Source organism: Ambystoma mexicanum, chromosome 9 (assembly GCF_040938575.1).
Source record: "Ambystoma mexicanum isolate Mex_15411 chromosome 9, UKY_AmexF1_1, whole genome shotgun sequence".
NCBI classification, from domain to species: Eukaryota; Metazoa; Chordata; class Amphibia; order Caudata; family Ambystomatidae; genus Ambystoma; species Ambystoma mexicanum.
The window spans coordinates 1,225,065,696-1,225,093,524 of NC_090931.1; the positions used below are offsets into that span (position 1 = coordinate 1,225,065,696).

Sequence of the window (27,829 nt, forward strand, 5' to 3'; positions counted from 1 at the left end):
CCCAGTCCTGGCTCCCTGAGGATCTGTTTCCGCAGTTTAGCAGAGCTAAAGCCATAAATTATCTGCGCCCTGATCTCGTCATCCTCGAAGTTGCCCGGAGCACAGGACAACGTGATGCTGCAAAGCTTGCCATGAAATGCATAGAGGCTCTCCCCTTCCTCTTGTCTCGCACATTTCATCCTGAACCGTTCATAATCCAAGTTGATCATGGGCATAAAGTACATGGTCAGTGCTGAAATAGCTGGGTCATACAATTGGTCTCTGGGCCGCGAGGTCTTGAACAGTCTCTGGAGAGCTGGGCCAGCTGAATACAGGAGGGTTGGGCATTTCGCCCTGTCCTTGATCTCGACGGCCTCGAAGTATAGCTCAAGGTTCTCCACCCACACCGTCCACCCGGGTCCTAGACTTGCAGGTACTCCTACCACATTGAAGTGATTCATGGGCACAGGCTGTCCATTCCGTCGATACGTCCCTTCATTTTTCTCATCCCCGATGGTGGGTTCTTCATGTTGTACAGTTCCATGTTACCATGGCGCACAAGCACTCACTTGGAGCCGCTACCCTGTGGCGTCTCCTCGTGTGATCCCTGTTGCTGGACACAGAGTACAGCCCTCTCTGTGACTGGATGTTGAGTCCTCTTTTTTTTATTTTCTTCTGCTGCCCCCTTTCTCCCAGGGACCGCAGGGCAGGCTCCTCTCTGGGGCAGTTGATGGCTCTCAGGGGCTGTCCTTGTGTGGAGACCCTCATGTGGTGCCTGCTCGATGTTCAGGTGAGGGATGCAGGCCTTCTCGTGCCTCCTGACCTGTCAGCTGCAAACACAGACTGTAGGCCCCTCCTGTGTCCTTTTTTGTGCATTTGTATCACACTATAAATGTAGGCTATCAGCCATGTGTGGTGCCGGTGTCTCCACCTTCCCCTTTGCGCTTGTTCCCAGTGGGGCTTTCAGGGATATCTACATCCTCCTCCCTGCTCGCCTGTATTGATGCAGTGCTGGATTGGGGGGAATGGGCATGCCCCTGCAGCTTCACCCGTTCTGTCCCGGTGGGCCAGGAGAGTGCGGGTCCTCTTTTTTTGTTCTCTGCGGCCTCACTTTGTCCCTCACTCAAGGGACTGACGCCAGCTGCTGGCCGGGCCGCCGTACACACACCCGCCTCACTCGCCTTTTACCGGATTCTCTTTGTTCAGTGGAGCAGGCGCACAAAGACTCACTGCTCCTCCCTGCTTCTCCTCCGACTGTCTCCTCCTCCCTTCGGGGCCTGTAGGGAGTCGCCCGCCGGCCTCTGTGCTCCGCACTTTCACCGCCGCGGGCCCGGGTTTCTCCAGGCCACGTGCACTCTCTTTGTGCGGCCAATGACTCTCGCCACAGATGCGGCCGATGCGCTTCTTCCTCCACCTCTGGCAGCAAACAGGCGTCTGGTAGCCCGCACAGGTGTGTGCATGGATCCAGACCACCCCTTGTCGCAAATGTAGCGGCCCACCCATAGGCACCAGGGCGGGTCATACAGGAGATCGGGATCACCCAGTGGACAATAGAGCTGCGCTCATGCAGCAGGCGGACAGCAGTGGGCACCCTGCAGAATCCGGATCAACGAACTCGGACACCATATGCTGGGGGCACCCAGCGAACACCAGCTTCGGCTCTGGGGGCACCCAGGCTGGGGCTTTTACACAGGCTGTGGTCACACATCAGGACAAAGGCAAAAGAACACGCAGGTTCAGAGTTGCCACTTCCTGGGGCTCTTCTGCAGTGCCCCTCACGTTCCATGACTCGTTTTGTTAAAGGGGCAATACACCAACAGTTAAATGGGCAATACACAACCCTGCTGACTTCCCTCGATCCTGCAGCGTCAGTTCCCACCCACTTAAGTGGGTCGGCGCTGGCGCTGCAGGGGCCCCTTTTTTTTCTATACCTAATGTTTTCTTGTCCATGCTCTCTGTTTAACGGAAGCGGGGGACACCCTCGCAACCCCCACCACTGCTGACCCCCATTACCACCACTAAGAGGAACAGTGAACACCCCTGCTTCGATTAGTCCCAGTAATGAGGGTCATAGTTTTTTATTTTTTATTTATTTATTTGCATTTATAAAGCGCACAAAAGCTGCCCTGAGGCATCGTGGCGCTGTTACAGCGAACTTAAACTTGGCACTTGACACAGGTAAGATACACATAGACAGTTGTAGCGGTACGGAAGATAGCATACTAAAATTGCAGAAATGAAGGATAGGTGGTAGGTCAAATGTTATGCTTTGCTGTGGTTACAATGCAATAGCATAGTTTGTAAGCTGTTAGAAGAGCATTAGCGGAATAGGAAGGTTTTTAGGTTTTTGCGAAAGGTGGTGTATGATTTTTCATTTCTGAGTGACGTAGGCAGGGCATTCCAACTTTTGGGTGCGAGGTGTTGGAAGCTAGACCCTCCGGCTTTGGTTCTTTTGAATATTGGGACATAAATCTGATTGGTGCGGTGAGCTCTTGTGGGTCGGTTGGAAGAGTTGAGGGTGATTCTTTCCGAGAGGTAGGGCGGGGCATCAGATGAAAGACATCTGTGTGTGATGGCCATGGTTTTAAAGAGTATAGGTTCTTTAACCGGCAGCCAGTGTGCCTCTTTCCTAGCTTGTGAGATGTGTTCCCTTTTGGGGATAGATAAAGCTGCGCGGAGTGCGTTGTTTTGCGTGATTTGGAGTTTTTTTAGGTTGTTGACCGATGTGCCTAGGAGTAGGGCATTGCAATAGTCAAGTTTAGTACCTATGGTGGCTCTGGCTATGGAAAGGCAGTTTTTGGTGGAGAGAAAGGGCTTGACTGCATTGATCATCTTGGTGGTGAGCGCAGAGGAGGAGGCTATGGCGTTGACATGTCGGGACATGGATAATGATGCATCTAGGTGGACACCTAAGGTTTTGACCGTCTTGGAAACTGTGATAATGGAATTGTCGATGTTGAATGTTTTATATTGCGGGGGGAGTTTGTTGAGTGTTTCGGTAGTACCTACTATAAGGATTTCCATTTTGTCCCCGTTTAGGCAGAGGCCGTTGGCAGCCATCCAGGTTTGGATTGCTGTGTACATTTTGGTTAGGGCTGATGCGTCATCTTCATAGGTCCCAGTTAGTGGGAGTAGCACCTGCGTGTCGTCCGCATAGTTAGGATACGCTATGTTGCGACAGTCAAGGTAATTGAAGAGTGGTAGAGTGAATATGTTGTAGAGTGTAGGGGCGGTGCAGGAGCCCTGAGGGACGCCACAGTGGATGATAGTAGGGGATGCAGAGGCTGTGTCTGAGAAGACCTTCATGAGTCTTCCGTTTAAAAATGAGGCCACCCAGGCGATGGCTTCTGGGGAAAAGTGGGCTTCATTTTTTAGGTGCATGCCTAAAATATCGTGGTTGACAAGGTCAAATGCTGCGGACAGATCTAGTAGGAGAAGGAGTGCCGGTTTGCCTTTGTCCATGATGTCACCAAGTTGTATTTTTAAGTCGAGTAGGGCTGACTCTGTCCCGTGACCTGGACGGAAGCCTGACTGTCTTTTTCCTAGGATGTGGTTGGATTCTAGGTAATCCTGGATTTGTGTATAGGCAACTTTGTCTAAGATCTTGAGCAGGAAAGGCACTGTAGTTATGGGCCTATGGTTGGTGGCAATTTCTGGGTCGAGGGTAGGTTTTTTTAGGAGGGGGCGTACCCACGCTTCTTTTAGACTGTCTGGAACTGTGTGGGCATTGAAGGAGGCGTTGATGAAGGATTTGAGAAAGGGGGCCAGCGTTTCAGTGCAGTCTTTGATGAGACTGGCTGGACAAGGATCTCCTTTGCAGTTGGATGGTTTAATCCTGTTCATAATCTCAATGACTTCCTGTTCTGTTACTTCCCTGAATGTGAAAGGGGTTATGGGGGCTTTGGTGGGTGGGTGCTTTGTGCTAGGGGAGAGCAGGTGGTCGGTGCTGGTGGTTGTTTTAATGTGCTGAGATAGCTTTTTGTGGTGTTCCTTAATTTTTTCTTGTAGGAGCTCAATTTTATTCAATAGGGCAGATTGTATAGAGTTGCACCAGGTTTGGTATTTCGTAATATCTTGGGATTTGGTAGCTGGTATGGTGAGTTCTTTGAAGATGGCGAAGAGCTCTTTAGATTCAGATTTGGCACTAGTGATCCTTTCATTGTAGGAGGCTGACTTGGCAGTGATTATAGCTTTCTTGTATTGCGCGGTGATATTTTTGTAAGAGGAGAGGGTGGCTGGGGAGGGTGTTTTTTGCCAGATGTTCAAGGCTTTCCTTTTCTGAGAGCGTAGCTCTTTTAGTTCTGCTGAAAACCAGGTGTTTGAGTGTTTCATTGTTTTAGCTTTTTTGTTCTGTAGGGGGGCAATAGTGTCAATAGCGGTGCTTATGGTGTTCTTATAAATTTCTGCTAGTACTGATGGGTCGGAGGTCTTAAGGTCTGTTGTGAGGGAGCTGAGGTGTGGTATGATGTTTTCTATGGTGAGATTTTTGGCGCACCTTGCCAAGGCTGGGGGGATGGGGTTAGGTTTTTTGGTCTTGGACTCGGCGGGAATGAGGAAGTGTATGAGGTGGTGGTCTGACCAGGGGATGGGTGTGATGGAACTAATGTCAATCTGACAATTGTGGTCGGCTATCCAATCAAGGATGCAGCCTTTGTCATGGGTAGGCATGTTTATTTTTTGATGGAAGCCTAGTTCCTTTAGTGCTAGTGAGAGGGTTTTGGCTGGCTTGTCCTTTCTGTAATTGAACCCAAGGTTAATATCACCTAAAAAGATGGTTTTGGAAGTGGTTTTTAGGTTTTCAGTAAGACGATGTAGGAGGTTCTCCTGGAATTCCAATAGAGGGCCAGGTGGACGGTAGATGAGGTTGATGGTGATGGTGGAATTGGGGGAGAGTGTGATTTTTTTTATAGCAAGGGAGTCTGTGTTATCATCTAGGTTAGATGTGATTTGTCAGGCTTCTAAGTGGTCTTTCAGGATGAGTGCTACCCCACCTCCTACTGAGGAGAGGCGGTCTTGCCTGAAGATGGTGTATCCGTGTGGTATGGCAAGGTTGAGGTCTGGCCCTGCAGCGCTGTGGAGCCATGTTTCAGTGATGGCTAGGATGTCGAGGTCGAGGTTGGTTAGGAGTTCATGGATTTCAATGGCGTGAGCAGGGATGGATCTAGCGTTGATAAGGGCACATTTTAAGTTGTGTGGCGGCTGGGAGGTGGACGGGGTGGTGTAGTGTGGAATGGGTGAGGCAGGGTGGTTAGGGTGCGTTGGGACTGAGGTGGGTGCAGTAGATTTGGCTGTGTGGGTAGGCGTTTCTTTGGTCTTAGATGGGTCTTGAGGGGCGGTGTCTAGAACGGAGTCCCAGGAGTTGGTTCCTGATGTTAGTGGGTCTGGTGCGTGATGTTATGGTGGGTGTAGGAAGGTTTGCAATGATGTGTCTATTGGTGAAGAATGAAGGTAGAAAGTAGGTGGGGGGATGTTGGAAGGGAAGGTGTGGAGAGCAGCTGGTGTGTTGGTTGGTTGGGGGTGTATCATGGTGAGGGTGTGTATAGAGTGTCGGGATAGGATGATGAGGCAGCTGAGTGCTAGATGCAACTAACTAGCTAGGTGCATAGAGCAATAGATATATGGCAAGCAGCTAGGTGCTAGATGCAACTATCAGATGGCAGTACAATTGGGTGCATGGAGCAATAGACAAGTGGCAGGCAACTGGGTGCTAGATGCAACTATCAAATGGCAGTACAATTATGTGCATGGAGCAATAGACACAAGGCAGGCAGCTAGGTGCTAGATGCAACTATCAAATGGTAGTACATTTAGGTGCATGGAGCAATAGACACATGGCAGGCAGCTAGGTGCTAGATGCAACTATCAAATGGTAGTACAATTAGGTGCATGGAGCAATAGACACATGGCAGGCAGCTGGGTGCTAGATGCGACTATCAAATGGCAGTACAACTGTGTGCAGGGAACAGCAGTCAATTAATGCAGTAGCTGGTGCAGGGGGCAGCAATAAAAAGCAGTACATATGAACAAAGTGTGCAGAAGTTAGTGCACAGTGAATCAGGCACATACAGGTAAGTATTGTGCGCTGTAATCAGATAGCACTACAGGTGTGGCATAGGATGCTGAGTGTTACATAGGTGCAGCGTACAGGAATGCACAGTTAGTAGCATAGCTGGGACTGGCAGTATTGGTTAGGTGCTGGTGACTTGTAGCAGGTAGCAGGCATGACAGTGTCATTAGTGCGCAGCCTGGAAGAGGTGAGGTTGAAGTGGTTGGGCGTGTGATGCGTGTCACTTTGTGGATCCCAACGGGATATGCAGCTGGACCTGGCACTAAGGCGTGTGCATATAGGAGGGGGGTTGGGTTCACGGCTGTAGCCGATGATCAAATGCGAGTCCGGCGTCCGGCGGCAGGAGGGTAGAGAGATAGGGTCAAGAGATAAGGGTCGCGGTTCAAGGCAGGCAAGCAGGCCTTTCACGTGCTACGACAAAGGATGGGGAGCAGCAGTACAGCGCGGGATACGTGCAGTAGTTGAGTGCTTACCCTTAGATGGCTGGAAGTGGATAGGGCTCGTCGGAAGAGTAACGGGCAAAGGCTCCTCCGGCTCCAGACAGGCTCACGACAGGGGTCGTAGCCTCAGAGGTGTGCCTTTTCTGGTGGGCCGGCGCTCGCCTGCCGGCGATGTCATAGGTCCTTTTTACTGTGCAAAGGTGCATTTTTTGTCCCGGGTCACTTTTTAGAGTTGCAGTAAATGTATAATTCCCATTGTAAGTATAATTCCCATTGTAATGCTAACGGTAAAGCATCAGATGCCTACGGAATCCGACAGCATTTAACTGGTGCTAAAAGCTGGCAGATTCCACAGGAATCGATAGTAAATTACCTGTACGCATGGCAGGAGGGATTTACGCTTGTTTGCATAACAATGAAGTAAACCTGAATCCAGTTCAATTTGCATCCATTTATTACACTTCACAGTGCAAGCAACAGACATTGACAGAGGTGGACTACAGTGAAGATGGCGGCCGCCCCTTCACCAATCATGGACACCTCTATTGATTGGAATAACTACAATGTTGGGTTGCCATGCAGTCAGAAATAACAAGTTTCGGGAATATGATACATGTCAACAATTGGCATCTCTTCAGATTATTACATGTCACAAACTGCTATTTTCTGAAGTCATACCCATATGGAGGAAAGTAAACAAGAGTTTAAATGATGGGAAGAAGCTGAAAAGTTATCCCCCAAGAGCTCTCAGAACAATATGACTATACATATGAAACTATAATGTCATTGTGCCTATGTTGGAGATCCGGTATCTCTTTTTTCTAAAGGATTTTAAACCGGACAACTGGGAATTCTTAATTGTGACCTTTCTCTTCTAGGTTTCAACTCGTTGGTGGGCGGAGTGATGGGTTTCTCCATCCTGCTGAGTGCAGAGGTTTTCAAGCACAACGCTTCCGTCTGGTATCTAGATGGCAGTATAGGAATATTAATTGGACTTATAATAATGGCATATGGAGTCAAGTGAGTTCATTCATATTATTATGTTTTGTTTTTTTGCATAATTGTGCATTTGTCGTGCAATGAGTGTTAGTGATTACCTGTGGGTAAATAATGGAATAATGTTAATTAATTAGTAGTATGCATGTGTAAATGGTAGGCTGCAGAATACCACAACATACTCTACAACCGTAATTGTCTAAGATTTATATTAGTTGATAAGTGGTAGCTTTGCACCTGTTTCTTGTTGTATATCAATTTTGTAAGCTGGTCCTAAACAACCTAAGAAACTATCATTTGTGAAATTATTTATTCCCATATTTACATTTCTTGTGATGTCATTACCATTTGCATTCCATTTACATTTTCAAAGATATAGATGTGTTTTGCTCTCAACCTATTTACAATTGGGCCAACTTGTGTGTCGCTCCTACATGGAGCTTCTTCAGGGCTTCTTTATTTCATGATGATATATTATCTCTGTGGTAGCATCAGTATAAGTGTTTAGAAATGTATCCAAAAAAAGGAGGGGATTTCCCATCTATTATAGAATTTGATGTGTTTATTCCAAATGTGTTTGTTATTAAACACATATGTTCATTTTTAGGGAATTATCAGAATGACAGAACAATTCAAAATGAATGATACAAGTTTTCTTTTTGAAGCGTTTGCAAGCTTTTTATTTTCATGAAGGAATGTGGAAGCTCCTTATTATTATTAATACAACGTGAAGGGGGATATCTGATGGATCTAGGAGAAAAACACGTGTTTGCTGAACTTTAAATAGCTTGATAGTGGATTACTGATTACCCTTGATAATATAATGGAATAGAAATTGGAATGATTTTGTGAGAAGTAATATGGGAATAATTAAAATCAAAATAGATATTTTACAAAAATGATAAGCTTTACTAATATACAATAAGATATATCACTTATCACTTATCAATTAAAATAATCCATGTTAAACAACATAAAACCAATGGTGCATTTTTTGTGACAAATAATGAGGACAATTAAACTAGGGAAAAATAAAACAAATCTACAGAGGGAGCACAGAGAAAATAAAGATTTATGGGAAGTGGGTGCACACCGAGACATCAATTCACCAAAATGCCTAGCGAGCTGATGTCACATTACACACCTCATGACATCACAGGAAATGTTGGCATACGCTTGGTGATGTCACATGAAGTATCATCATGTAATCTTTGCCTTGATGACATCGCAGTAAGTATCATGAAATAAATGACCAAGGAGACACCTTTTGGGTACAGGGCACATCCCAGTCGTGACTAGCACTGCAATTCTTTTTATTATATTCATAATTTTCATATGACATAACAATTAAGCAACTATTTCAGTTTGTATGCAAATTTACTATCATAAGTGAACAATTGCAATTGGTTATTTATACGCCGCTTAATACCCAGAGGTTTCGAAGCACGTAACCCAGTGATCGAACCTGTGTTGCTCTGCGTTGTCTTGTTTCCAATACGAGCACTTTGCCCCTGAGCTATCCTCCCAAGACTCATCATAACATCTACGTCTTAGAAATTGAATCAGAGACAGACGTTGATGTCGTATGCATTTTGGATCAAAGCAATCTTTCACCAGTGATCTGTTTTGAATAACACAAAATATATAAACAGTGTAAGAAAGATGTGTGAGAAAACAAAAGTATTCATTCAAGAAAACTTAATTATATGACTGTCACCACAATAAACAATTCCCAAAAATATCAAACATACCTGTCTTCAGTATGCCTATACAATGAATGTAAGGATCTACAATTCCCAAAAGGTGAACAGTTACAATCAACATCACAAAAAATAATTGCATTAAAAATCATAAAAAATGCAGTAAGTTGGACCTGTGACTCACAGTATGTAAGCCAATAAAGAAGGCATACACAAAAAAAGTTATGTAAAAAGAAAATGTAGTGTTGTGGTAAGGTAACCCCTCATCATTCCTCAGTCTTGTGATTGTAGTGAATACTTTAATAAAACCCACATCTTGAAACAAATATCCACAACATGCATTTAGAAATATAGTGCAAATGTAACATGCAAATATCCCTCTTTAATACGTCTCATATCAAATTAATAACCTTAGTGACCAATTACAAATTTTGATTACACCAAATTATTCACAATAAAACATTGGTAGTTCAATGAAAACAAATCTTTACTTCACATAGCCAGATCTTATTCCACATAGTCAAAACCATTCTAACCTTCAGTACATAATTGTCATTACCAAATTTATCTTTAAAAAGAACTGGACAAATTACACTCTTCATTCAAGCCTCCTGAAATCACAGAATTGTATCTGTCAATCTAGAATGATCCCTTGTTTTCATGATGGGAAGTATTGTCACAGATTTTATAGTAACACTTGTATAAGCATGTGATTGATTGAATAACAAATAGTTATATGAAAAATCTTTTTTCTGCTTTAGTTTCTGATCATATTTTAATTCAGGTACTGCCTTGATTGTCATAGGTCAGGTCATGATATGACCGGGGTGCTGCGAAACGCGGCATAACGCGTTCCTTCTTGTCAAAGTGACGACAATAAAACTGGAATTTGTCTTACTCTACAGTTTGCGGATGCATTATTATTTTTGCAATCAGAAATTCAGTGAGGCTCCCAGGAGTGCAATCCCAAGCGGTAGTCTATGTGCCTTTGTTCTTTTATTCATATATGTATATTACGGGCCTGAGGTAGCGGCCCTGTAGTTATGGTTAAGTTGCTCAACCCACAGGAAGAGCACATTTTGGCCGGGTTATAACTTTTCCCCCCTGGACGAATCCTCACTAAACTTTGTAAAAAGGTATATGGCCCCCTCAGAATGATTCTGCGAAGTATGGTGAGGTTTCGTCGAGGGGGGGCAAAGTTATAGGCCCGGTCCCAAAATGTGTGGTTTTCCTCATAGACACAATGCAAAAAGAATTTTGCTCAATCCTACTGCCCAAACTGCTGCACGGATTTTCACCAAATTTGCAGCAGGAGCGGTGGCTTGGTCCCGAAAGCGTACTTTTCTAAATTTGGTGTAAATCCGTCCAGCATTTTTATTTTTAATGGCTAAAAAGTAAGTAAAAACGATGTGTGATATCTGGTTTCGGTCCGCGCACTCACTTCCCCATTCGGTCCACGGACAGGCCTCCGACTGGTCCAGGGACTATTGTGATGTCCGCTGACATCGGACACACCCGCTGATTGGATGGTAAAAAGCATGAGCTGCTTCATATTTTCGGAAACGCCTGCCATGTTGGATTCGGGGTCAGCGGCCAGTGTCCACGAACATCGCGGTAAAATCGTATTAAAAAACACAACATTGCACTTGTCAAACTAATGAAACTATCTCTGGGGAGGTGAGGGGTGATGAGGATGGGACGGGAAATGCCCATAAAAAGCCCAAACAATGGGTGGTTTTCCACCTCCAAAGTCTGCAAACAGTGCGGGACAGTCCTGTAATGTTCGCAAACATCTCAGATGTTCGTGGGGCATCCATACATATTTTTGTATTACAGGGTTGGTGAAAAGCAGTTTTTGAATGTTTTATAACTTTGGCACCACTGAATGAAACTGCATGACATTCTGTGATATTCTAGATATGACCTTGAATGGTTCTGCAATGCCTGGTGTTGTTTTACCAAGTGGGAACAAAATTAAAGGGGGGTCCCAAAATAATTGAAAGGCTTATAAATTTAGTGCCGTTTCACATATCTGCACAAAGGTTTGCAAAAGGATTTAACACCCAGAATGAAAAGGGGGCAAAATTAAAGCAGGGGTTTCAACGTGTTTAGATGGCTTATGACTTTGTTGCCGTTTGACAAATGTGCACAAACTATTTTACAAAGATTATAAACCCAACCTTAAATTTTTCTGCAAAGTCTGAATGGATTTTGTCAAATGGAAGCTAAGTTATACAACTATTTTATGTACGTACATTTTGACACTTTCAAAAAAACAAAGCATGGATAGATGGGCAGGAAAGTTGTGCATGGAGCATTGCCAAGGACCTGAAATTATGGTTTTTCAAATGTGTCAGTGTTTTATTTTTTGAATAGTGTCATAATGTAGGTACAAAAATAGTGATATACCTTTGGTGACTGAGGTATAGCCAGTGGCCATGGGCAGTGACCAGATTGACTTAGTCATGGCCTGTGGCAGTGGGCAGATTGTCTGAGTCATGGCCAGAGGCTAACCTGGCTACTGGTCAAGACCACAAAGGACTGGCAATGGGGTTAAAGTGGGCATTGCCACCGGGGACTGTCTATGTGGTGAAGCTTTTCAAAATTGGGATAGGTTTGAATGAGAAAATAAATTCTGTGGCTAAAATTCTGTCCATGGCTACAGCCCGAAGTGCTGCACAGGATTGCATCAACAGATCGCTGTGACTATCACTGCATACATTCCGAGACAATGCTAATTGGCAGATAATTGCCAAGCAGGTAGAACCAGGTGCCCACGTGGTCATCAAACCATCCCTTGAAATCATTACCCACCCTTATTTGCGACCATAGTGGGACAAGATATTTGGATTAGATGCCAGACTCATGTCCACAATCTCGCAGCAATGACTTGCCCAAAATCCACATGCCTTGAGAAAGACTCTAGAGAGTTGAATTACGTGTTGGCTGACTTCTATCAATAAATATAGCATCAAGAATGGTTATGAAGACAGATTCCTTACGACAACAGTTCCTTATTGAATAACCAAGTGATTAGGTGAACAGGGCTCACTCTCCTATTCAAAACCTAACACTTGAAGAAGGAAGGGCACCTTCACAAAAGAACTCCATCACCAGCAGCAGGGTAATCTGTTTAAAGTACTAGATGAAGCGTAGTGATCTACCCATTCTACCGCCCTACAATTACTTGATAATCGTGTACTCCGATTTGATTATTGGGGCATGCAGCATGGCCGAACCCTAGGTTTGACTGGGAAGAAATATTCTGCTTGCAGCTACAGCCTGAAGTGCTGTACTGAATGGCAACAAACCTGTGTGAGGAGCATGGTTTTGCAAATCGGTTATGTGTTTTATTTTTACAAAGTGTCCAAATGTAAGCACAAACAATAGTGATATAAGTTTGATACATGGACAATGAGACTAGCCCTCGGCAAGGACGTATGCCTACTTTGATTTACTTAATGGAGCATGCGGCATGGCCGGATCTGTAGGTTTAAATGGTAAAAGAAATCTGCCCGCGGCCACAGCCTGAAGTGCTTGACGGGATTGCAGCAAAGTTGTGCGAGGAGCATCAGCAAGTACCTGAAAGGATGCTTTTGTAAATCTTTCCTGTGTTTTACTTTTTGAAATTGTCAAAACGTAGGTACAAAAAATAGTGATATACCTTTTCTGCCATGGGCAAGGGGCCTGGCATTCGGCAAGAACAAATGTCTATTTGCCTATTGGGGTATGCACCGCTGATAATGACTCACATAAGTATGCATTGCAAAAAATATGTTTGTTAACGGATGTTTATAGTTGTTTCATGTATGTTAAAAGAGGAATTATTAATAACTTATATACAGTGATGTAACATTATGAAACATTTTCACTTATTAAAAAACATATTCAATTGACAGAAAAAAATTTGTTAAAGGGACGTAACAGTTAAGATGTACCCCACACTTAGGACTCCTCTGCCCCAGCAGTTAGCTAGTGGCCTCCCACCATGGCATCCCTTGACACTTCCCTCCTGGGCTCCCATGAGCACTTGCCCATCCGTACAGCAATATTATTTATGCACTTCTGTCACTGTACAATGCATCTGTGCATTTATAGGAGCGCTATGTACAATGTGTTGGTATAAGTATGGGAAATGTAGATGCAAAATATGTGTAGAACATTGTTAAGTGGCAGTTGGTGGGTGGAAGTTTAATATGTTGATAGGCTATATATATGTAGAGTTTTTTAAGTGATTGGTGGATATATGTGTGAATGGTTTAAAGCAGGCAAATAACAGTAAAAAGAGTAGAAGGGCTGTTTTGTGTGATGGTGTGCATGCGCAATCTGGGTTTTCTAATAAGGCATGGGCTAGACCGGGGAATGCTGATACTGTGGATAGTTATAAACAGCAATGGATTATGGTGTTCATTGTATACTAGAGAGAAGAATTTCGGACAGAAATGTGTTTCTGTGCTTTTTTGTTTTTCTCTAATATACAATTGTCCATTATTTCCATTAGCAAAGTCAAAAATGCTAATGGGAATGTTGGAGAATCCTATTGAATCTAACTACTTTACTGAAAAATGTAAAGTAGATGGAGAGTATCAGCTTATTTTTCAGTTCTATTTTTTAACTGTGAAAGGTGGCTCCTAAAGGAACCTTTTTTAATTTTAAATTTTTGCATTTCTTTTTGCATGAGAGGCCATAAAGTAAGGTGGGGAGGGAAATGAGGGAAGGGGCACCAACCACACATATGGAGGGGCATGTGGACAGGGGAAGATGTTGCATGAGTGTTACATCTAAGGTAGAGGGCAGTGTTTCTCATGCTCCTTGATTACAGCTTCAAAAGCAGTTTGAAATTGCTCCCCCCTGCCGAGTGGTGTGTTGAAGAATATAAAGAGTACTGTTGTTTTCGAAAGATATGGATCAACAGCATCTTTTATTGATTGCAAGGTAGCTGGTGGGATTTTGTGTCCCACAGAAGTAGGCTGTGTGGTTAGAGCATTGGTTGAAGAATATGAGGTAGAGGAAGACAGCCTACTACTTCCTCAGAAAGGAACCGCCTTTCTGTGAGCATTAGGGTGGTTGGATTTGGAGTGGCGGCGCATGGAGGTGGTCCCGTAGGAGTACTGCCCAGGTTGTCTGCGACTGGTAGCTTAAGCTTTTGGTACATTTCCAACAGTGGTAAAGAACTGCCACACCCATGATTCTCTCTGGGTGCTAGAGGTAGGCACTTCCTCTACCTCATCTTCCTGGTCTTCTTGATTGTCTTTTGAAGTATAGCGCTTCTTTTGTTGTGTAGGTCCTCAAGATGATGGTGGTGGTGGCAATTGGAGAGAAGGGATGGCAATTTCGGATGCCATTTTTTAAATAAATAGCAGTTTTCTTAATATTCTTCCAAGTATGTGCTGTGTGCTAGATCGTTAATGTATAATGAGTAAGAATAGGTGTAGGAGCTGTGCAAGGGTACATTTTGAGCTTCAAAATTGCTAGATGAGCTGAAAAGTGCAGTTTCGAACAAAGCACGGACTGGTTCGGGAAGTGCAGATGCGTTCACGGACACATCATCATAGTTTGCGCGAGTGCTTGGTCACGTGACACTGTCTGGAAAGTCTGCGATGACATCAGACATTTGCAAACATTGACAAACACAAAAACAGTGGAAACAGTTGTAAAAGTGTATAGAAGTGATAAAAATGATGCTAGAAAGTGAGGAGACAGAGATTTAAGTTGAAACTTTGTAAATTGGAGACAAATTTTGCTATATTGGGGTAAGTACGATATTAGTAATTTGTAGCAAATTAGGGTGCTCTGGTAAAACCCATGAAATTGACTGAAAAAATGTTGTTAAAGGGACATTATGGTTAAGTTGCACCAATAAAAACCTATGAAATTCAATGACAAAACTTTGTTAAAGGGACGTTATAGTTACAAGTAAAACCGAAAACCCCCAGAAATTCACTAGTTATGGTAAGCTACACAACCATAACTTGCCTCAACACTGTGCACTGCTAAGAGTAACACCCAGGACATCAAAGATGACATTACAAAGCAAGAGGGTCCTCCAGCATGACCTTTATAACCGTCTCCATGTCAGTTTAGAGCTAGGAGCTGTGGCCAATCCTAGGTTATCTTTAACTGTTGTCCACTCTACCTTTACTATACAGCGATCCCATTGCACTTGGAGGCCAGTGTATTCATCAACTAATCCATTGTTTCCAGGCACTCTGGCAGATCTGAAAGAGAGGTATGGTGAATGGGGTTATTGGGGAGAGAGAGATACATGGAAGATAGCTTTGCTGATGTGGTGATGCATGCAGACCAGAGATACCCTGAGCCTCTGCATGGGGGTCGTTTTCTAGGTCTTCTGTAACAAGAGAATAGAGCCATTTGCAATACCTCTTAATAGCCCATCCTGCATCCCCATGCAGAGGTGTCCTTTAGAAAAGCTTCCTAGTGTTTTACAGATTCACACTTAAAAAGGTGTGAATGTTCCTCCAGCCCAGCTCCCCTGAATCATTTATAAAATGGAAATCTATGTTGGCTGAATCATGGACAATGTCATCAAAGCTATGTTTTAGTTTAAAATCCGAGTTAATTTGACTCCTGTTTCTTTCATCTCACAGGAATAGCATAAACCTTCTGGAAAAATGAAAAACATAGCTCTCTGCCTCCAGGGATTACATTCCAATTGATAAGCTTGTAGGGATATGGACTGTAAGATACCAAAGACCGTTTTGGTGGTGGCTCTCTCAACCTATAGAAGAAACAGAAGGGCAGATTAGGCTCGGAGAAACATTATTCTCCCTTAATAATACTTTAAAAACCACTGCATGCTGCATTGGCCCCAGTGGCCCCAGTGCATGAGACCAACCTACATGTGCACATTTAGTAAGCAAGCATTGGGAAAGCCAATAGTTTTGATGTTTGTAGTTGTTGATTGTATTTTACATTTAGCATGGAGTGAAGGAATGACAGCACAGAGAGGAGGAAATAACTCAATGGGAGGGAATGAAGGACAGCACTGAGGGGTGGAAGAAGCACTGTGGGGGAGGAACAAGAAATAAATGGCAACACGAGGAAAGAATAAACAAATCCAATAGATGAGAGGCATTTCAGCAAGAGTCCACAGGAGCATTGCACAACAATTGAAGGAAGGAGTGACAGCGCAAATGGGGGGAAGGAGTGACAGTGCAAAGAGGGTTCTGAGTAACAGAACACAGGGGTGCAAATGTGGGTGGAGCAACAGCGCTACAGGGGGAAGGATTGACAGTGCATTGGTAAGGCGACAGTTAAAGGGGGAGTAGCAACAGTGCAAGGTGGAAGGAGCGACAGCACCAGGGCGAAGGAGAGTCATTGCAAGAGAGGAAGGAGGGACAGTGCAAGGGGAAGGAGGGACAGCACAATGGGGAAGGAAGGACAGAGCAAGTGGGAAGGAGTAACAGCGCCAGAGGGACAACGCAATGAGGGAGGAACAGCACAAGGGGCGGAACAACAGCACAAATGGGAAGGAATGAAGGTGCAAGGGGGACAGCACAAGTGGGGGTGGTGGGCCAGTGCAAGGGGGTGAGGAGGGAGGGATGGAGAAGGGACAGTGCAAGGGAGGGATAAGGGACAGGGCGAGGGAGGAAAGGTGCAATAGCGCACAAGAGGGAGTAGGGACAAGGCATGGGTAAAGGAGCAATAGCGTAAGGGGGAAGGAGCAACAGCACAAGGGGAAGGAACGACAGGAAAAGGAGTAAGGATCGACAGCAAAAGGCAACAGGAGCAACAGTGCAAGGGGTAGAGAGGAGGGACAGCACAAGGGAGGGGGTGACCAACAGGGCAAGGGAGGTAAGAGGGACAGTGCAAAGGGGGGGCGGGAGAGCACATGTGGGGAGGAGAGACATGACAAGGGGGGAGCAAGTACAACACAAGGGGGAGGGGTCTGACAGTGCAAGGGTGAAAGGAGGGATAGTGCAAGGGGGAAGGAGGGACAATGCAAGGGGGAGGAGGGACAGCACAAGGGGGAGGAGGGACAGCACAAGTGGGGACATTGCAAGGGGGTGGAGGGCCAGTGCAAGGGAGTGAGGAGGGACAGCACAAGGGGGGAGAAACAGCACAAGAGAGGGAGGAGGGGCAGCGCAAGGACAGAAAGGAACTATAGTGCAAGGAGGAGCGACAAAGCGAAGGGGGAAGGAGCGACAGCACAAGGGGGAAGGATCGTCAGCACAAAGGGAAGGATCGTCGGCACAAAGGGGAAGGATCGTCAGCACAAAGGGGAAGGCGCAATAGTACAAGGGGGAAAGAGTGACAGAGAAAGGGGTGGGAAGGAGGGACAGCACAAGGAGGGAGGAGGGAGAGCACACATAGGGAGTGACATTTGTTGGATGTATCTATAATTGTAGCCTTTGGTTATAGTCAACCTATATTGTAGTTTTGATCTCAATGTGATTTCTTACAAGGTCACATGTATGTTATCAGTGGTACTGCACCTGTCCAATGAACTAGCTGCAGATGGTCTCACAACTTTGTTTATTAGAGAGGTGCAGTACCACTGGCAACATACAGATGACCTCATAAGAAATCACATTGTGATTGGAGTGGTGCAGTACCACTGACGACATACAGATGTCCTCATAAGAAATTACATTGAGATTTCTTATGAGGACATCTGTATGTTGTCAGTGGTACTGCTCCCTCCAAAAAATAAAATAACAAAATAAAAAAGACCCAGGGAAACATGAAATAGAAATGGAAGCAGTTTGTGAGCAGGAGAAAACATTTGTAAGTGGTACTGTACCTCTCCATTTAACTACTACTTAAAGATGTCCTCACAACTTATTTTTTTGGAGAGGTGATGTACCACTGACAACATACAGATGTCCTCATAAGAAAACAGTGAAATTGGGGAAGTGCAGTACCAGTAACAACATATAGATGTCCGCATAAGATATTGTATGAGAACATCTGCATGTTGTCAGTGGTATTGCACTTCTCCAAGAAATTATCGCTTGTATGGTAACAGTATCCAGAAAGGGAAACCTGCATGCGGCCCAACAGGGCCAGGGAGGAAGCCCAAACATAGCCCAACTCCTTCTGGCTGTGAAAAGAAAGATCATTATGCCATCCCTGCTTTAAAAGTAACACAGTTACACAACATGGTACCAAACTAATTGGGATAAAGTTAGTTAAACAAGCCACCATTGGATTACATAGGTGTAATGGAACAAGAAATAACCTTTAGTGTACCGAACGATTATGCCACAGCCAACCACAAAGTCAGCTTTCTGGCACCTCTTCACTCTCTCTCTTCTCTGTAGCAATGGCTTATGGTACATGCCTTTCTAGCGAGAGAGACTCCTACATTAATGTAGCAGTGTGTGCCTGTAGTTCAGATTGTCAATTCACTGAAACACAGGGAGATAAGGTAAGATATTGTATATCCGAAGAAGGAAGTGGAGATTTAAAAAATGGGTAAAACAGCACATGAGTTCATGAACGATGATAGGCTTCCTACACGGGCAGAGGGAACTTCGCACACACTAACACACTGCACATACTCCTCGCATCACCCTCAAACTGCACATACGGCCTCATACACACACTCACGTACACGTTGCATGTCTTGTGCATTAGAAAATACATACATAAATACATACTGCACATATTCCCTCACACTGCCAATACACAGCACATACACTCCCTCATTTCACTTACCCTTGCACTGCATATCAATCCTCACACTGCACAAGCATCCTCATATTGTGCATATGCACTCATACACAACATACATGTTCCTAGTAATACCCTCAAAATGCACACCCATGCTCACTTTGCGCGTACGCCCAAAATATGTCTAAGCAAAAGTCAATCAACTCCATCACACTTCCCAAAGCATAGAACACCCAAATCTGTTCCTGGCCCCAGACAACCCCTCACACATCTGCTTGACTCCCAGTCTGTTCATGCACTTACTTATGTCAGGTCGAGTAACACGCACCCTTCATCTGCATGTGGCATGGAACCACCATTGGCAGTCTTAAAGGAAGATAAACCTTGCTCATTAGTTAAAATGCGCTGCTTCTGCCACAGAAAGAGAGATCAGAGTGTACAGATGGGCAGAGATCCATGGCAACCTAGTATGACTACCTTCTTTGGACAGCACAAGCATCCCCATGGAAAGATCAACAGCACCATACACGTCTCTGGTAGCAAGCTCATACTAAGAGAAAACAAGACTGGGCATGACAATATTTAAAGAAGCAAATGAACATAACAAAAAATAAATGAAGACTCCCTTCACAGATTGGGTGCAATTGAATATGTGGGCCTGTCTTCAGATGGAAGATGGACAAACAGGATGTCTGTCTCTGTGTGGGTGAGTGCCTTAGGATAAGGTAAATGTGGCTTGCTGTCTCTGTGCAGTGCACAAGAGATCACACTTTGTAATCTGGATTGTGAAGACGATGAAGTGTCAAAGTTCGCTTTTTTTACAGAGCTATAAAATGTCAGTCTGTGTTTGGAAGTCTTAAATGGAAACAGCTCATTATAACTCTGGCAGGATGCAGAAACGTCTGGCAGTACACAGTTCCTGGGTATTCCACGGATTGAACACTGTTCATAAAAATTCAACATCATTATTATTATTTAAAGGCCGAGTTGCTTGCAGCTTTTCTTACATAAAGACCAGGGATGACAACAGCCCTACTTCACAACAGCTCCCCACCTGTGGGTCAGATCAACAGGATGGACCTTCATTAACCAGGTTGCAGCTTCACCCCAATAAACGCCAGGCAGGCTTCTCTGTGACTTCCAAGAAGATTATAAGGACCTCGGACAGGATCCTGGGGAGCAGGGCTGCAAACTGATGCTGAAAATCTGCTGGCTCAGGAACAGAGACGGGCAGGCACTGCCACCTGTTCCTCTCCCTCCCTGATGAACACTTCCGCTGCTGGATCTCTCTGATGCATGCTGCCAAGCGGCCACATGTCCCCAGAAGGAATGCTTCTCTCTCTGTATCACAAATATTCTATTTCCAAATGTTCACTGTCCCTACTTTATTATGGTTTTGCCATCTACAATGTCACATGTTCACACTTTGTTTCCAATGGTTTATGTCCTCTGCATTGCGGAGTTTCAGGCAAATTCTAAAGTCATGCTGTCCCTCCAACCCCTGTGCCCAACCACACACAATAGCATACGCAGAAGCAGGAATTTACACACAGAAATAATCATCTCATGGGCAAAGAAGGACTATGCAACTTGGCTTAGGGATAGAGTAGGCCACAACCAGCACGTTGTTATTCAAGATAGAGAGCCAAATTAAGAGAGGGATGACCCCCACACCTCTTTTCAAGAGTGCACACCTGCTTCCAACAAGAGGAATATCATGTTTTGAGCAATGCCCTTGGGCCTACCTCCAGTTATTTTTTGCATTGCTACAAATTGCTCAGTATGTTCACCTGGTCCATTAGTGATGCAATAGAACTAACCAACCCATCTTGGTTCTGTGCTGCTCAACCTGCAGACCCTGGTATGTGGCACAATAAGAGTTTCCAAACACGGAATAAAAATATTGTGGATCTCTCTGTTCGGTAGGTCTCTGTGCTTACCCTGGTATTTAGCTAATTGGAACATACAAACTCTGGAAAACGTTTGTGCCACCAGGTGCCTAAACCGTTACCACCCTTCCCCTCCTCTGTTCATGAAAATATAACTCACTGCTGAGCAGTCGGATTGTGAGGAATTCGATCATCGGCATGGACTTTTGGTAATTTTTATTTAAATGGAATGATGGTAGACCAACCTCAAGAAAATGAGTGGGGCTAATCCACACTCATTTTCCTATTCTCACACAACGACAAATGCATAGACCTGTGTACTCATGGTTAGCCTGATTAACTGACAAAGGCTCCATGGAATCACCCTGCTATTTTGTTGGGCCCTGCAGCTGGTGTCAGCGATTGACATACAAATAGTGTGTACTTCAAACATGCCCACATGGGGCCTGGCTGCAGAGGTTAACAAAGGAGACAGGAAACACAACAACCTTTTTATATGTAACTGTGTCAATCTGAAGCCAGCTCCTGCCCTCATTATCAATGACAGTGAACTGTCATGTCTGGGTATGTTGTTTACAGTAGGCCACCCCGCTAGGGCGACCCCATTCATAAGGTACTGGAATGTGGTTTGCAGGAGCCAGAAAGTCTGTGCTCGCTGCAGCTTCAATGGAGAACTGCTGCTTTCTACAGGGGCCACACAGGGAGGACCATAAACCAGAGACATCCTTTGAACACAACAGACAGGAAGATGGGTGGGACTTAGCCGCACAAGGGAGTGACCCCAGAGCTTTTTCTGTTGCAAGAAGTGTTCAGCTGATTTTAGTTGGGGCACGCCTTGTTCCTGTTTCCACCCCTTTACCTTTCCTGTTGCAAAGCACTCTGGTTATGACCTCACATATACAGAAGATTGTTGGCAGGGACCCCAGGATTGGTTCATCAAGGTAGGCTTAACCTACACCAATCACTGTGGTCCACTTGGCTTTAAAAGAGGGCTAGGCCCCTCTTTATGCAGATCATCTGAAGACTTCACCAGAAGTAACAAAGAAGAACTCAACCTTTAGTCCCTGGCTGAAGGTACATTCTGCCTTACATCTTCTGCCAGTGAAGTATGGTTGGGATATCCAAAGAAGGATTCAAGATCTCTCCCCTAATCTTCTCCCAGGGAACAGAGGGAGAAACAGTGCTCAGAGGACTCTCCAGCCGCTCCAGTTCCCAGCCAGCACACATCATGCCCTGCTAGGCTCTGCAGCAAGCTTCCTGAATAGGAAGTGCCAGAAGGTCTCTGAATCTACAACCAAGAACAAGGCAGCTGCCTGTAACACACGCAGCAGATTTGGGGGTCGGCCTTAAAGGATGACACAAGCTTATTGAAAAAGCTGAGAGAAGTGCTTTGACAAGCATCTACCGCCGTCCATCTTAAAGGACATTTTCGAGTGAGTCGAGTTCCACAATCTGCAGCTGTAACGCTGACTGTTGTCAAGCCGCAGTCGCTTAAAGACACCTGAGACATCTCAACCAATCCTTCAGAACTGCTGATCAGCACTGAGACAACAATTCCTGACCCTAAGCTGCTGTGTAGGCCAGCCTGCAGCTGTTCATCCAGCTTTGCTCGCTGACCTGTAGTGCTGCCTGATACCTGCAGTAACTCAAACTCTGTCACAGAAGCCTGCAAAGCGTTATAACGCTGACTTAACCCTCTCGAGTACCAAGAACATCCACAGCATAATGTACATTGTGGTTCTGTCCCCTAGAGACATTTTAGGACCTAGCGCTCCCTTTGCGCTAAAACCAAGAAACCTTAACAAACTGTTTTGCTTATTAACCATACCGACTGCTCTCCTGTCAGTATCTAGAGTGCATCCCTTTTCCTTCTTTGAAACTGTCTGTTCTCTGCATTCCTTTAAACAGTGGGTTGTAATTCCTAGTGCTGTTAGACTGTCAGTTGTGATTAAAGATGATATTTTTAATACAACCTTGACTGGACACTCCTTTTATCACTGGGTCATATTTGCATTTTCGCTGTGTTGCAGCTAACCACTGATCCACAACCTTTCAGAGATAAGCCTGCCGTTCCGTCCACATTACCAAAATTGGATAAGGAGGCTTATATTTTGCTTGTTATTCCAATCTGTTCGGATCCCTTCTGGTGTATTAGAGGTGTGTGGCTGATTGATGGTTTAGAAACCGATATTCACGCCTGGAGCCCCAGAAGTTGATTTGTCACACGGATATGTAAAAGAAGTGGATCGGGAACAATCTCTGTTGAGCAGTGCACAGAATGCGTACAAGTACTCCGTCGAGGCGCGGGGTGATGACATCGCAATACCAGGCCCCAGGTCATTGCAATGCTTCTGTCCCCCTGTTGGGGAAGGTACAGGCTGTTTCCCCCTTGCCCTCATAAGTTCTGCCAGTCTACAGGCCTCCATCCAGGGGCCATTCCCAAACTCTATAATATGTTTTCTATATTTCATTCTATTTTCAATTGTTTTAATTTCTTTCAGTAGTTTCCATTTCATGTTTTATTGCCCAATCACACACTTATTGTTTCCAATCTTTTTAGTAAAACTTATTATATGTCACCATTCTCAGCACACCTTTCTTCTCTTAGTACCGCCACAGGTCCACTTATTCTAGTCTCCCTACCCCATCCTTTCCAAGTTCATATTGAAGATGTAGCTGTTAGGAATATGGAAAATAGACAGACTACTTGCAAGGTTAGGGACAAATGGAAATTAAAAATAAACAGTGAGATTAGAAAGACATTACTGGGGCAGACCTGACTATTCCCAGGTCCACAACAAGCAGAAGACACCCTTACAAGGTAGATTCAGTAGCTGAGTAGACCTGGAAACGCGATACCTTCAGGTCAAGGTGAAGGCTGCCTTATAAGCAGAGCCACCACATATATGTTTGAGAAACAACAATTCTTCCTGTGTGCCATGTGGATGTGTTTCGTGTGAAGATTGCCTTTTGGAGGTTTCTTGTTTAAGGACTTTGGGCCTCATTACGAGGTTGGTGGTATCTCTGCAGTAAATCTGCCGAGATACCAACAAAATGTATTACAATAACTGCCACTTGGTCCAGTGGTATTAACGCTGGATTGCAAGCGATGGTAGGCGATGTTAGTCCCCATTGATTTGTAATTCCACCGGTGGTGATATTGCCAAATTGGCCGATTATGGGCAGTAAGGTGGCAGAATTACCTCCTGCTTCTTGCTGGAGGTTTCTCCTCCACTTTGCCCCCAAATTCGTAGTATGCCAGTGCAGTAATGTGCCAGTAATGGAGCAGTAATACCGTTGCTGCCAATATTTACAGCACCAGTGTACTCATAATGTGGCCTGTTGTTTTTAGCCTCTAAGTTCCTTGATCCTGTTATTTGGGCTTCCCAATTTTCTTCTCTGCTCCTTTCTTTCTGCCTTCTGGGGGGCATTAAGCCTTCTGTAAAGGAGATCCCAGACGTGACCTGCACCCCTGCCCCTCATTTCGAGCTACCAAGAAGGTACACGCCAAGGTACGAGACATATGAAGAGCAAATGAACCAACAGAGAGCTGCACTGGGACTCTGCCCAGTGTATATTAGAAGATACGTACCTGTTGAAGCGCCCATAACCAGACAACCCTGGGCAGCACGGTATCCTATCAGACAGCCATACCAGCCACTGACACGAAATGAGGAATACCTGCACACGGTCCGCGAAGAGACCCCAAAAGCCATAATGGAAGGCCAGTAGAAATGACAAGGGCCTGAACAGACATGGATGAGCAAGAGTGGCTATTAATGACAAGCACGCCAGTGCAAGTAGCTACGAACATAAATGTAATGGACGCAAAAAAAGACAAGGTTAAAACGTAAGGTAAATGATGCTACAAGACAGATGGAAGCAACCGCCCTGTTAAACGTGTGTAAATAGGCTTGAAATGCAAGATGCTAAGAAATCGATACTGCTTGCAATGCTTAGTAGAAGACGGAGCAGCAAGCGCCAACCACATATCTACCTCAACAAAGCACATTATACAAGTGAGACTCCATTTTGTAAAAGCAGAATTGGACCCAGGCGGACAGAGGCCTAACAGGCCAAGTTACGAAACCCAGCCAAAGGCAGGAGAAGTAGCGGAATCGAAACTCAGCAAAGAGCGGCTCATGCATAGGAAATCGAGGTCAACCAGAGAAGGTGAGGAGAGCATGAGCTCACAGGACTCCAACTTCAGAGCATACCAGTCTGCACCTGCAAGGTCAAGATAAGGGAGGCCCCAGGCAGGTGGCCGAGCCGAAGCAGAATTAAAATACAATAAAAGCTAGAAACTGAAGCAGATCCACGGTGAACAGACACGTGACCAGCCAGGCGCAAAGATGTACCACCGCCCGATGTCATCCAGAACCCAGGATGCCATAACTTTTCCCGATAAGAGCCTACAGTTCCGAGGCCAAACCCAGCCAACTAATTGACACAAAGCCCTAAGTTACTGATTGATGGGAGAGAGGCAGGGTGAAACTTGGTACACCATATCCTTGGGTGTCCATTCTGCATGCTGCTAATTAAAATGGGGATTTATGCCTAGGGGTGTAACCTACCCAATCACAATGGACCAAGTTATCTGGAGTCCTATAGATAGTAGATCCAATGAGATGTCGTACTTATAGTGACGTCAATCACGTGTGATGTAGAGGGATGGGCTTAGACGCCCACTCGATAAGAGTTATCCAATCCACATGCTTTATTTCTATATACAGATATAGCACCTATACTTAAGTTACCTTTCCTAACCAATTATATTGCATGATGATTTTCTATAGAAATTAGACGTCACTAATGACGATTTTGGCCTATAAAAATTGCTCTTCCACAAAGTGTTGTGGAAGTCGGAGCGAGACAGGAGATCGCACTACAGCTGATACCCATTTTTTTCTCTGTTTGATGTACATGTCATTAAACGGACTTCCCTTTGCCAAACTACTGAGTTCTTGTTATTGAGTCGTGTCGGAGTAAGTGAATCCTGCACCCCGTGTCCTCACATGGTGTAGCTATCTTGTCTTACAAGTTCTAGAGGAAGAGTGCTGACCAATGGGCCAGTCAGCGATTTCCTCTCCTCCTGAACACTTCCACCCTATCACATTGTTGCCAGTCACCAGCTTCTCTGTCCCTTTTCCCCCAACCATGCTTGCATTGCTTTTCCTGGCTCTATGTCTCCTCCTTCTCCCACACACTCTTGGTGGCAGGCTGGTCATTCTTCCTATTCCGCCCAGCCTGACACCATTACAATCAATGATGTAATGTGTAGTTCTCCACTCTCCGACCTTGTTCCTGGCATCCCCTTTTGAGCAGTCTTTCCAGATCCTAAAAGAAGGACTCTGCCTCCTCCTAGAAGTGTGGAGACTACCCAGGTTACTGCCTGCTGTTCTTCCTTTTCTTCATTCAGCCTTTACCTGTTCCCTATATATTCTTATTGCACTTACTAATCTTTATTTTTGTAATCGGTGGGTCACTACTTTTTCCTATCCCCACTGGGAGACATTGTTCTGTAGTCCTAAATTCCCCTACACCAACTGGGAGCAGCCAGAAGGAGCTGTCCACAATCTTTGAGTCTGATAAGAAGGACCATAATTATTAGGATAACACTTGGGGTTGGAGAGCATAATAAGCTGCCCATTTTACAGGCATTTACAGGCATTCATTGTGTTCCTATGGTCCTTTCTAGTATCATAGCTGTGATGCGGTTTCCTTTTCCCCAAGTGAGATCTTCCAATCCCTCTATATTACAGGCCGCAATATTCCAAAAAGGCTATTGATGGTGTCATGCTATACTCCTCAAAGTGAACTCAGATTCTGGCTTGGGACAGATTTTCTGGTCACCAATCACCAAGAAATGAGTACTGAGGGTATAGCCTATTGGGAATAGCCCAGGACAGCCATGCAAGAAATCCAGAAGTCCTTATAAACTGCTAGGGTTGAAAGGACTATCCTAATGGACCGAATTAACCTTTGTCTGACTGGCTTCCTACTGGTAGTTGTACCCTTCTTACCAGGTGTGAGTTACTTTGTAACCCCCATCACTTCCCTACAGAAAAGGACCAGGTAGCCTTTGTGTTAGCACATTAAATGGGAAACATCATTGCATTTGAGTAAAGGCCTCATTTTTGAAAATTAGAACAGTTTTGAACAGGAGCAAGTAAAACAAACAAATAGATCCTACAGAGGTTTTACCATTAAAGCAAGGCACTAGAGATTTAGAGCCTCACCAGGAGTTGGGCAGAGCAGTAAAAATGTGGCAGTAACGCTATTAACGCTGCATTGCGGCTCCGCCCAATCCTGAGTTTGGGGGATCCTCGGAGCATTCCCCTCCATCTCTGAGCTGGAGGTGAATGGGTCGACTTTCCCCCCATTTTTGGCGCAATTAACGTGGCTCAATTACCGCCGCAGTAATTGCACCGAAAATGCCCCATCGAGTCCCATGGACTCAAAAAAAGTGGGGACTTACCCTGCCACCGCAACTTGTGATCCGGCGCTAATAGCACCGGACCAAGTTGCGGTAATGCTGATTGTGTTGCCCGGTATCCCACCGGATTTACAGCCGGGATACCGCCCACTCGTGATGAGGCCCCTAGTGGCCTATATCTCCCAGCATGAAAAAATTAAGAGAGGAAGTGCAATGGACAAATGAGGCAGCAACAGACGCATTCTATTATGACTTAAGAGAAGAAGTAAAGACCTTGTTAGCTCTGGTCATGGACTAACCTAGATCCTCCTCAGAACTATTAAGGTTAACTCTACATATAAATCAACAACAACTGATGAAGCAGGCAAAAAGGCAAATCGGAAGCTACAAAGGGAGAAATTGTCTCAAAACATGTCTTGCCGCCTCCTCCCCTGTGACACAGATAACAGATTTTGGGAAACCAAGCATATAGGGAGTATCAAGCATCTTCAACTCCAGCAGAGAGGGAGCACAGCAGAAAGTTAAACATTTGTCTTTATTGTGGTCAGGCTGGACATCTTGTGAATACATTTTCCCAAATTGGTAGGAAAAGTGAGCGTCTGGTCGTAGAGAGCGGACAGCAACACAAGCCATCATATTCCATTCAAACCACTTCAACATGTTCACATACAAACTTGCCAGATATA

General features: G+C 44.9%; 1 protein-coding gene across 1 annotated transcript in view; it reads left to right on the plus strand.

Moving 5' to 3' along the window:
• Positions 1–27,829, plus strand: part of TMEM163 (transmembrane protein 163) — a 1,101,439-nt gene that overhangs the window by 1,059,640 nt on the left and 13,970 nt on the right. The window contains exon 7 of the mRNA XM_069616569.1: positions 7,365–7,506. Within this exon, the coding sequence (XP_069472670.1) occupies positions 7,365–7,506 (142 nt within the window). The remainder of the gene's footprint in view (positions 1–7,364; positions 7,507–27,829) is intronic.